General features: G+C 47.6%; 1 protein-coding gene across 1 annotated transcript in view; it reads left to right on the plus strand.

The window, feature by feature from the left end:
- The window catches only part of nup85 (nucleoporin 85), a 12,994-nt gene extending 4,737 nt beyond the window's left edge, over positions 1-8,257 (plus strand). The window contains exons 9-18 of the mRNA XM_080524862.1: positions 236-367; positions 715-821; positions 2,435-2,518; positions 2,643-2,708; positions 3,523-3,674; positions 4,345-4,462; positions 4,783-4,883; positions 6,778-6,929; positions 7,237-7,332; positions 8,134-8,257. Coding sequence (XP_080380988.1) covers positions 236-367; positions 715-821; positions 2,435-2,518; positions 2,643-2,708; positions 3,523-3,674; positions 4,345-4,462; positions 4,783-4,883; positions 6,778-6,929; positions 7,237-7,332; positions 8,134-8,232 — 1,107 coding nt within the window. The 3' untranslated portion in view covers positions 8,233-8,257. The remainder of the gene's footprint in view (positions 1-235; positions 368-714; positions 822-2,434; positions 2,519-2,642; positions 2,709-3,522; positions 3,675-4,344; positions 4,463-4,782; positions 4,884-6,777; positions 6,930-7,236; positions 7,333-8,133) is intronic.
- The last annotated feature ends 4,243 nt before the right edge of the window (positions 8,258-12,500 follow it).

Genomic DNA, 12,500 nt, shown 5'->3' on the forward strand with positions numbered 1-12,500 from the left:
ACCCTTAGGTTGTGGGTTCGAGTCCCGCTGGGACCATGTATACTGAAACATGTACTCCATCCATCCATCCATCCATCCATCGATTACTCAAATGTCCATTTATCCATCCCTTCTCCATCCATCCATCTATTACCTAAATGTTTGTCCTTCCCCCTCCCCCCCCTCCCCTCCCTCCCTCCCCCCTCCCTCCCCCCCTTCCCCCTCCCTCCCTCCCCCCTCCCCCCCTCCCCCCCAGGTGCTGGTGGGTGACGAGGACGCCCTCCTGGAGCAGAAGGACCTGCTGACCACCTGGTATCACTTCCTGGTGACCCGCCTGCTGTTCTCTCACCCCACCGTCAAGCCCCCCGAACTACACTACTACGCCCAGGTAACTACACTACCCATGATGCACCACTACACCCCACTGTCAAGCCCCCCGAACTACACTACTACGCCCAGGTAACTACACTACCCATGATGCACTACTACACTACTACGCCCAGGTAACTACACTACCCATGATACACCACTACACTACTACGCCCAGGTAACTACACTACCCATGATGTACCACTACACCCCCGAACTACACTACTACGCCCAGGTTACTACACTACCCATGATGCCCTGCTACGTGTGTCTAGTCTGTGGTGTGTGTGTAAGCGGCCTCCTCTCTCTCTCTCTGTGTAGTCCAATATGGTCATGTCCTCTCTCTCTCTCTCTCTCTCTCTCTAGTCCAGTATGGACTTGTTCCTGGATCAGAGGAGTGTTCCAGAGCCTCTGGACAGCATCCTGCTGGCCGCCTTCGAGTTCGACCTCCACCAGGTCATCAAAGACTGCAGGTGAGCCGTCCTAGACAGGTGAGGTGTCTCCTAGACAGGTGAGGTGTCTCCTAGACAGGTGAGGTGTCTCCTAGACAGGTGAGGTCTCTCCTAGACAGGTGAGGTGTCCTAGACAGGTGAGGTGTCTCCTAGACAGGTGAGGTGTCTCCTAGACAGGTGAGGTGTCTCCTAGACAGGTGAGGTGTCTCCTAGACAGGTGTCTCCTAGACAGGTGAGGTGTCTCCTAGACAGGTGAGGTGTCTCCTAGACAGGTGAGGTGTCTCCTAGACAGGTGTCTCCTAGACAGGTGAGGTGTCTCCTAGACAGGTGAGGTGTCTCCTAGACAGATGAGGTGTCTCCTAGACAGGTGAGGTGTCCTAGACAGGTGAGCTGTCTAACGCCTCCACGCGTTACACACACTCTGCTTTAGTTTACACTACCATTACACCTGCACCTGCATCTGCATCTACACGCAGGGCCGCTTTAAGGGGGGGGCTAGCTGGGGCGGTGGCACAGCCCGCTGTTTAATGTGGCCAGGGTAAGCATGCTTACCAGCCAATCAGTAGTTCTTTCATTCCGACAAGAGCTACTGATTGGCTCTTATCACTTTCAAGTTCACTCTCGCCCGGCAGAATAGCTGATGTTAGCTAGCTCAAACAATCTAAATAATAATAATCAATAAGGACAACTTGCTTGAGTTTGTGAATATGGACATTACTGTCAGCGACATAAAGGGATTTCGTAGACTGGACTGGACTGGAAAAACAGAACTACTGGCTAAAGGCCGCCCGAAGCCACCGCTCACCGATCTTCACACCCAGAAAGGGAGAGTCGCTAGGGGTTCCAGCAAGCCTGGTATGAGCGGTTTATATGATTCGCGAGACTGGTGGCGATCTGTGCTTGTTTATATGGTTTGAGTACTGCTGTGCTGCTGGTTATGGCTCCTTATTTAAGACTTCCTCTGCTTTTACCTTTGAATGTAGGTAGGCCTGTGCCGTTGTGTTTGGAGAGAGAGCTGCTTAATCAATCGCTGAGATAGGCCTAATGTCGCTGTCCGTGCCAGTGGTTCTGGACCAAAAGTGTTTGAGAGAGATAGAGAGGGAGGGTTTGTGATGTGATGTCAAGTGCCTGTGTGACAAAGTGTGAAAATAAAGTGTGTTGTGAGTTTACTATGGAGGATGGAAACGGTGTGTGTCTGTGTTGTGCGTGTGTGCGTTTGCGATGTTGAAACTGGACTTGTAGATTTCAGCAGGCTGGCTACTTGAAAACGGTCTTGGTTCAAAAAAGATTGAACAATGAGCACCCCTGATATAGTCGAAACTGGCAACTGTTTTTTTTGTTTTTGGTAATCTGATCACAAAGTGACACTACAGTTTATTAGCGGGTTCTAGGGCATCAAAATTGCATTTCCTTGAAACTGCGTTCACTGATAGCGTGTATTATTATATGTGTAATTATGTGTATTTCTATATCTCATTGCTTACCCAATCTAAAAGCTCACGACACGTGCCTGGTGTCGCGCGGTTATAATAGTAGCCTACATCATTATAAAAGGCCTCGCAAATCTGACTTCGCACCGGTTGTCTTCCCTTCTTATCTTGTATTTATTGGTCTGTCTCCATGGTGTGTTTCAGCATCGCCCTCAACAACTGGTGGTTTGTGGCTCATCTGACGGACCTCCTGGACCACTGCAAGCTGCTACAGTCTCACAACCTGCAGTAAGTCTGTCTGAACCCCCCCTCCCCCCACCATACCATCATCACCTACGACTGCGGCTCCTAAACGTTTGTTGTGTGTTTGTGGTGTGTTTGTGGTGTGTTTGTTGTGTGTTTGTGTCGGCAGCTTCGGGTCCAACCTGAGGGAGTTTGTGCTGCTGGAGTACGCCTCCGGTCTGTTCACACATCACAGGTGAGACGGTACCCCCCTCCCCCTCTCCCCCCTAGCCTCCCCCCTAACCTGACCACCACACAACATAGAGAGAGACTTCATTGATCCCTGAGGGGAGGTTCGGGCGTCACAGCAGCTCAAACAACAGAATAAAGTGACAACTGAATAATAGACTTCAAATAAAAAGCAATAAGGCTTACTAACAAGGCAAGCTAACCGCTATGGCTAAGGCTGCGTTCATACTGAGCTGTGCTGTCTCTCTGTCTCCCTGTCTCTCTGTCTCCCTGCCTCCCTGTCTCTCCGTCTCTGTCTCCCTGTCTCTCTGTCTCTCTGTCTCCCTGTGTCTCTCTGTCTCCCTGTGTCTCCCTGTCTCCCTGCCTCCCTGTCTCCCTGCCTCCCTGTCTCCCTGCCTCCCTGTCTCTCTGTCTCTCTGTCTCTCTAATTTCTGTCATTTTAGGCATTTAGCAGACGCCTTATTCCAAAGCGACTTACAATCGATACATTTGACGAAGCAAGTACATCATCAATCCACCAGACCACCACTCTCTGTCTCCCTGTCTCCCCCCCCTGTCTCCCCCCCAGCCTGTGGCAGCTGGCCACGGTTATATCGACCGTTAAAATCTTGATTTGATTTAAATCACCAACTGCCAAAGAACCCTCACCAACCTGGAGTGTTCCCAGGGTTCTATGTGCTGTTCTACCGAGCAACAACACTCTGATTGGCTACGACGTCGTCATTGATGCGTTTCTAGTAGAATAGAGTCACCCAGAGTTAACAAGCTAACCTCTATGGCTAACTGAGCTGTGCTGTCTCCCCCCCCCCCCGCCCCCCCAGCCTGTGGCAGCTGGCGGTGGGGTACCTGGACCACTGCCCAGAGTTTGGGCGGGTGTACCTGGCGCTGCAGATGGAGCGCGTGCCCCTGGACACGGAGCGCAAGGCCCTGAAGGTTCTGAGGATCTGTGAGCAGAGGCAGATGACGGAACAAGGTAGAGACACACGCACGCGCACACGCACAGGCACAGGTGCACGCGCACACACACACACACACCTGGACACGCACACACGCGCACAGGCACACTCGTACGCAGGCACACACATACTTGTACGCATGCACACAGGCACACTCGTACACACACACACACACACACACACTCACACTCACACTCACACTCACACTCACACACTCACACTCTCACTCACACTCACACTCACACTCGCACACACACACACACACACAGGCACACTCGTACGCAGGCACGCACGCACACACATACTTGTACGCACAGGCACACTCGCGCACGAGCACACACACACACACACACACTCATACACACACTCACACACACACACACACACACACTCACACACACACACACACACACTCACACACACACTCACACACACACACACACACACTCACACACACACACAGGCACACTTGTACGCAGGCACGCACGCACACACATACTTGTACGCACGCGCACACACACACACGCACACACACTCATACACTCTCTCTCTCTGAGAAACACACACAATCACCTGATATTATCACATTGTGGGTGAGGTGTTGACTGTTACCTGTTGCTATAATGTGTGTGTGTGTGTGCGTGTGTGTGCGTGTGTGTGTGTGTGTGTGTGTGTGTGTGTGTGTAGTGAGGAGTGTGTGTAAGGTCATGGCCAAGAAGGCGCTGAGGAACAACCGGCTAGGCTCCGCCCTCTCCTGGAGCCTCCGCGCCAAGGACGCCGCCTTCGCCACGCTCATCTCTGAGAGGTACACACACACACACACACACACACACACACACACACACACAGCTTTGCGGCTAGCCAACATATAAAAACATAAAAAGTAAAAAAGAAAAAATTGTTTTATCCAACACAAATTCACCTCGTGCAATGTTCTGTACACCAGGGCGTTGGGGAGGGGACAGGAGGAGCACGTATGTAGTCCTGCCCCCCTTCCTTACAATATGTTACAACACTTGAATAGAATCTCTTTCTATAACTAAATACATGTTTTATTGTTATGGTCCTCAGGTTCCTGCAGGACTACTGTGTTATTATCTATATCTATATTATTATGATTGACAGGTTCCTGCAGGACTACTGCGCCACGGGGAAGTTCTCTGACCTGGACCTGATAGACAACCTGGGACCCGCCATGCTGCTGAGTGACAGACTCACCTTCCTAGGTACACACACACACACCCCCGCCATGCTGCTGAGTGACAGACTCACCTTCCTAGGTACACACACACACACACACACACACACACACACACACACACCCCCGCCATGCTGCTGAGTGACAGACTCACCTTCCTAGGTACACACCCACACACACACACCCCCGCCATGCTGCTGAGTGACAGACTCACCTTCCTAGGTACACACACACACACACACACACACACACACACACCCCCGCCATGCTGCTGAGTGACAGACTCACCTTCCTAGGTACACACACACACACACACACACACACACACACACACACACACCCCCGCCATGCTGCTGAGTGACAGGCTCACCTTCCTAGGTACACACACACACACACACACACACACACCCCCGCCATGCTGCTGAGTGACAGACTCACCTTCCTAGGTACACGCACACCAGGGTTTCCGTTAACCGGTAATTACCGGTCTTTGTCCGGTAAAATGTGTTGAAGTCCGACAAATTGAAATCTCTTCGGTCATAATGTCCGGTGAAAATAATTCCCTCTAAGCACAATTTGAATACAATTCGCTAAAGTTCACATTCTGATTCCTTCTATATTTAAAAAAGACGAATATATAGGGTATATATTTCTTTTATTATGATATGATTTGACGCCGGCATGATGATGACTGATAATGTGTAGGCTAGGCTAGCCTGTGCGAAACAGCGGCGGCAGGGTTGCCAGATGGGATTGACAATACAGCCTAACTAACCAGTCTATTACCGCTAAACCCAGTAGCCCATTCGGCAAACGTTGCAGCTCAAAGTGCACCATAGCGAGCGAGAGGTACACATGGCAAGACAAAGTAAGCTTAACAATTACTTCATGAAACCAAGCTACAATGAGTCTGAGGAGAAGTCTGACTGTAAAGAGATGGAGGCGGCTCGACGGTTCCGAGTTAAATGGAAAGAAAATTTCCCCTGGCTGCGTTTAGATGGGGAAGGAAAATGTTCTGCTCACCGTGCAAAAAATCGGGGAGGAATAACGGATTCACGAGAGGAGCAACGAATAATGAGAATGTCTCACTGATCACAGGCGGTGCAGTGAGCACATATCGGCGGTCAGGCCACTGTGAGCAGGCTAATGAAACGGCTAACAATAAGCTGCACTCTCAGCTACAAGTTGCATTTCACATGGCAAAAAATGGCATCGCATGTCATCAGTATGTGGGACTGACTGAGCTACTGAAAGCAGTTAAGGCTCCAGATTGTGTCTTGAGTGAGGGCACCGCCACAGCGACTCCGTTGACATTGTGGCGCGCGTTCAGCGCTGGACATGGCATAGCGCGCATGCGAATCATGAAAGCCTATATTATATTTATTATATAGCTCGCATCTAATCGTATCGGATGAGAAATAGACATTAAACGGCATATATAGGCTACACAACAGCTAATCACCGCGACAAACAGCGATATTATATTTGAATATGATGACCGGAATATCTCACGTTTGTCCGGTAAATTGAAATCTTCCCGGACACGTTGACCGGCACAAATTTTTTCTATGTGTGTGTGTGTGTGTGCGCGTGTGCGCGTGTGTGCGCGTGTGTGTGTGTGCGCATGTTCTAAATAAGGCTACAGCTCGTGATAAGAGGCATGGTTTACTTCATAGGTTACTGTAGTACATTATTTGGGTCACATAACAATTATATTGTTAATCGCAATTATTTCTGAGACAATTAATTGTACAGCAAAATGTGGAATTGTTACAAGCCTAGTTGTTGTTGTTGTTGTTGTTGTTTAGGGAAGTACCGTGAGTTGTTGTTGATGTTGATGTTGTTGATGTGGTTGTTGATGTTGTGTCCAGGGAAGTACCGTGAGTTGTTGTTTTTGATGTGGTTGTTGTTGTTGTGTCCAGGGAAGTACCGTGAGTTCCACCGTCTGTACGGGGAGCAGCGTTTCCCTGAGGCGGCGCGGCTGCTGCTGTCCCTGATGACGGCCAGGATCGCCCCGCGCTCCTTCTGGACCACCCTGCTCAGCGACGCGCTGCCCCTGCTGGAGCAGAAGGAGGTGGGGTGTGTGGGGTGTGTGTGTGTGTGTGGGGGGGGGGGGGTCCTTCTGGACCACCCTGCTCAGCGATGCGCTGCCCCTGCTGGAGCAGAAGGAGGTGGGGGGGTGGGGTGTGTGTGTGTGTGTGTGTGTGTGTGTGTGTGTGTGTGTGTGTGTGTGTGTGTGTGTGTGTGTGTGTGTGTGTGTGTGTGTGTGTGAGATCTAACCCTGGTGAGTGTGTGTGTGTGTTTAGGTGATCTAACCTTGGTGTGTGTGTGTGTGTGTGTGTGTGTGTGAGTGGTCTAACTGTGGTGTTTGTCTCTCGTAGGTGATCTTCTCAGCTGACCAGACCCATGAGCTGATGTTCTGTCTGGAGGAGCTGACCTCCGCCCAGCCCCCCCCCGGGGAGGACAAACCCCCGCAGGTCAGCCCCCGCTCGCTTAGACCTCTGGGATAGGAACCAGGAGGACCTCCTGACTACCAGGGACCTGGGATGTGTTGTTATTGTTTTTATTTTTTTATATTATGTGTTGTTTTTTAAATGGTGGAGGTAGCCTTTTGGAATGAAACATCCATTTTGTTCCTCCCCCGTTCAGTTATTCTGTTGAGAGGAAGCTGGACTATTCCTATTTACTTTAATAGTATTATTATTATTATTATCATTATTATTATTGCATTGTTAGTTGTGTTGTTGAGGAGTTGCTGTATCATGGATATTTGGTTGTTAAGTCTGACGTCACGTTTAGCAGTTTCCGGGTCCAAATAAAAATATTCCCTGCACCAGAGTACCAGTGTACAGCAGTAGAATGACAGTTCAATCATTTTTTAGACTCTGATCTATTCATACAACAAGGGACACAGCACTTTCCTGTTTTTCCCATATTGTCAGCGTCTTTGTGCCTCGATTAAGCTCTATACAAATATAATGAATTATTATTATTACTGAGGCATTTAGAAGAGAGCGCCTCAGCCAACGTTGGACCCGGAAACACGTCACCACTTAACAACCGAATTGTGTCTCAACCGTGAAAATCGATTTAAATCACCAACTGCCAAAGAACCCTCACCACCTGGAGTGTTCCCAGGGTTCTATGTGCTGTTCTACCTAGCAACAACACTCTGATTGGCTACGACGTCGTCATTGATGCGTTTCTAGTGAGTAGAGTCACCCTGGGTGACGGCTGTGTTCTCCCTGGGTGCTGAACGTGTTGACGTGTCGTTGCAGGACGACGACATCGAGGCCACCAAGATCGAGCTGCTGCGCCTGGCGCTCGCCCGCAACCTGGCCATGGCCATCGTCAAGGAGGGCACGGTGGAGACCTAGGGGTGGAGGTGGAGGGCCTGGGCCTGGGGGTGGAGGGCCTGAGGGTGGGGGTGGAGGGCCTGAGGGTGGAGGTGGAGGCTTGACGCAAGGCTGAAATACGATGAGAAGAAAATGTCTCCTCCTTTTTTTTATAGTACTGTACATAAACTACATGAAGTGATCAACATGTGTTCTTTGATAATAAAATCCTGTTTTTTCTTGGTCATTATTTGCATTCATCATTATGCACACTAGTTACATAAGCACACTAGTTATAACGTAGACCTTAGTAAGTACTAAATATGTATACATACCCCTAGGGTGGTGTAAGTTATAACTAACTCGTAGCTTACCGTAGTTACCTCAGTGGAGATAAAGTAGCCTGCCGAAGCAGGGGAAACCAGCCTATGGAAGATAGCGATTCAGTTCAACATTTATTTAGTTATTTAGTAAGACACGAGCTGTAGTTTTAACAAATTAAATTGTTTATTAATACAATGTATTCAATTTTGGCTTGTAGTTCCACGCTTAGATAGATAGATAGATTGGCAAAAGATTGGCGTGGTGCAACCGAAATTAGTAAACAACTAGTTTGAAACTAGCTAGTAATAACTATGCCTGCATTTAGTAATGACTTATGCCAAATTGGTGCAACCCAGTCCAGGGTAATAGAGTTATGTTCAAGGGTAATAGAACTCGCATCAAAGACCAAGATCAAGATCATCGTCAACAACAACAAAAAACGATCACATCCATGTCTTTTAAAAGAAACACTTTAATTTGTCATGCAGCTCACCAATAGCAACACATGTATGTAATACAGTATATGTACAAACATGACAACTTCAACATCTGCACTGCACATTGACCACGTACACTGAACTTCTCTTGATAACAGACGGTAAGTTCACCTATGTACACACACTCCCATAGGCTAGGTCTCCTAGGGGCTAGGTCTTTAAGGAGAGGAGAGGAGGTCACTAGGGGCTAGGTCTCCTATAGGCTAAGTCTTTAAGGAGAGGAGAGGAGGTCACTATAGGCTAGGTCTTTAAGGAGAGGAGAGGAGGTCACTATAGGCTAGGTCTTTAAGGAGAGGAGAGGAGGTCACTATAGGCTAGGTCTTCCACCAGGTGACAGGTCGAGGACTACCAGGAGGGACCTGGGGGAAGGGGGGGGACATTTGTCTTGGGCGAACTTGCTGCATCCCATCTCTCCTCTCTCCTCCTGTCTCTCCTTTCTCCTCCTGTCTCTCCTCTCTCCTCCTGTCTCTCCTCTCTCCTCTTCTCTCCTCCTCTCTCTCCTCTCCTCTCTCTCCTCTCTTCTCTCCTCCTCTCTCTCCTCTCTTCTCTCCTCCTGTCTCTCCTCTCTTCCTGTCTCTCCTCTCTCCTCCTGTCTCTCCTCTCTTCTCCTGAGTCTCTCCTGACGCACACATATTTAAATTGGAGTCGATTGGTACAAGAGACGATGCTTAAAACCTCTCCTGCTGAAAGCCCTGTTTGACTAACGTCCTCCTAAAAGCAAACAGACCCAAACTAAACTGCTTCTAACATCAGAACTGTGACGGCGGCCAGATCAACACACACACACACACACACACACACAGACAGAACTGTGACGGCCAGATCAACAGCAGGATTGCCATTTCATAGGTAACACCACACCTTGATGTTTGGTGTGGATATTTCTCAGATCATAGTTCAGAATAACAGACTACACATGACCAGGAGATGCAGTCGGCAGTCATCAGTAACACAGTAGTTGTTTAGTCGACATCTTCAGTGTTACACCTGGGGGGTATTCCATCAACGTCGCTAAAGGGAAACCCAGGCTTATTTTTCGCAAGTCTCACCAGACACAAATGGATTTTCCTTTAGTGACGTTGATGGAATACCGTGTCCCCCCCCCCCCCATCCCATTGGTCTGTTCAGTGATGCACTGAAATACAAACAAACAAAAAAAACGAAATAAATAAGACACATTATCCCAACACTGACAACGGAGACAATTGAAGACACGTCCTAAAAGCAGAGAAGTAAATCATATTCCAACTGACAGAGAGGTAAGATCACGTCACTGAACCTGGAACAAGCACCAGAAGGGAGGATCTTAACCGTCAAAGCAGTCATGGTTGGTTGTGGTTAGGTTGTGGTTGGGTTGTGGTTAGGTTGTGGTTGATTGTAGGATAGTAGAGTCGGCTAAGATTATGCTAATTTATTTTTTAAATAATTCCAGAGCTGACATCATGAGACATTTGGCCAGCTAGACCGCCAGGCTATTGCAAAAGAAAGTTATTACTGTGTGTAAAAGTCGCAAGGCTGAACATTTACAGTACGGGAAATAATAATAATAATAATAATAATAGTTTTGTAGTAGATCTGGGGCCTCATTTATAGAACGTGCTTAGATCAAATTTTGATCTTTCCCGTGTCGTACGCAGAAATCCACGTCAACGTAGTGATTTATACAATTTCAACGTGAGTCGATTTGAACGTGGAAACGATCGTAGCTCTACGTCGTGTTTTCGACTTGCGTACGCAAATCACCTACTGGTTATGCAGTTATTACAGCCATGTGAGACGCTCTGCCTACTGTCATTCATGCAAGTGGCTCGTAATAAAATTAACAATGTTGTTATCAGCCGAGAAAATGAGTTTAATTCAAGATTGAAAGGGAACTAATGTTTATGATTGTATTTCAGTCTTTCTTTATATCCCTCCGGAGCTGTTTATCTCTCTTCAACATGCCTATATATACGCGCTCCACAACGGACCTTGCCCGGCCACGCGCTAAATGATACTGGATTTCGAGTTGAGTCGGGATAAGGAGGAATGGCACCGCCCCCTGAAATAAAAACAGTCCAAATCATCCCCCGTCTAAAACTGCCATCCCCCCTTTCCATCCCTTATGTCATTTTATCAATGAACGTGGTATTACTGCCCTCTCCCGCTTCCAGACGCACGCCTACCCTATAATATAGTATTAACGCCCTGTGATAGCGGCTCAAATAGCGGCTGAATGAAGCCAAGTGCTATAATATAATACAGACAGTACATAATATATAATAATATTATATATATTATGTATATTATGTACTGTCTGTATTATATTATATTATAGCACTTGGCTTCATTCAGCCGCTATAATTGAGCCGCTATCACAGGGCGTTAATACAAACCTCATTCAAATCAATTCCAAGTATGTTTGGTATTAACAGAAGGAAGCACGTACGCAAGTTGAAATAATCTCAGCTCGTTTTATAAATGATGCTTACGACGGTTTAGACAAATGTGCTTACGTCAAAGTCAAAGATGACGTTCAAGTACTTTTTTATGAATGAGGCCCCTGATATTCAATGGAATATTACGTCTGTGTCAGAAATAATATATAAGGTTTATAGTTATGGCCTGTTTGGGACATGATTTGGTGAATTGGATGTCACCTGAGCTAATGCTAACATGCTACTACTACTAGCCGAGCTAATGCTAACTAGCTACTACTACTAGCCGAGCTAATGCTAACTAGCTGCTACTACTAACCGAGCTAATGCTAACTAGCTACTACTACTAGCCGAGTTAATGCTAACTAGCTACTACTACTAGCCTAGCTAGCCGACCAGCGCTCGCCCCGCTCCGTAACTCTACATTCTCTAGTTGGATGAGAGGGTCCAAACCTATAATAACAGAACCGTCAAACACAACAAACTCCACTTATATAAAACCATGTCGCCTAAGCGTAATAACCACCGGATACGCACTGAAAACAACACTCAAAACACCTGAAGTAAAATCATGGGTTAGTTTTTGTTGACAACGAGCACCAACGAGTACAAAATATTACAAAGTATTAGCCAGCTAGCTCTAGGTCCTGGAAACCGTCCACTTCTATCCCAAGTATTTTTATTTTTAGTTAATATTATTCTTCACGCTGGCTAACGATGAACCCTGTAAATGCACGATGAGTGTCTTAATCTGAATGGAGGTATAGTTTTCAACTTTGACCTCGGTTTTACCTATTACTGCGAGGCTCCCTTTCTCTGCCAGCGACTTCAACCAAACTGTTGTCCATTCATCCCTTCAGATAACCAGCTTTGTAATGCGTCCAACTCATAGAAGTATTAAAGAAAGAGAGTATTGGGGGTGCATCGTCCTATCGATGGTCACAGACTTAAAAAACACACAACTGCCTCTCTGCTTTTGTGTCCATGTAGTTCAGTAGTTCAGTAGTTCACTAGTTCACTAGTTCACTACTTCAGTAGTGGCCCTGGAGCTGAATCGTTGTCATTCAGTTCT

This window comes from Nansenia antarctica (assembly GCF_963989245.1).
Source record: "Nansenia antarctica genome assembly, chromosome: 2".
Taxonomy (NCBI): Eukaryota; Metazoa; Chordata; class Actinopteri; order Argentiniformes; family Microstomatidae; genus Nansenia; species Nansenia antarctica.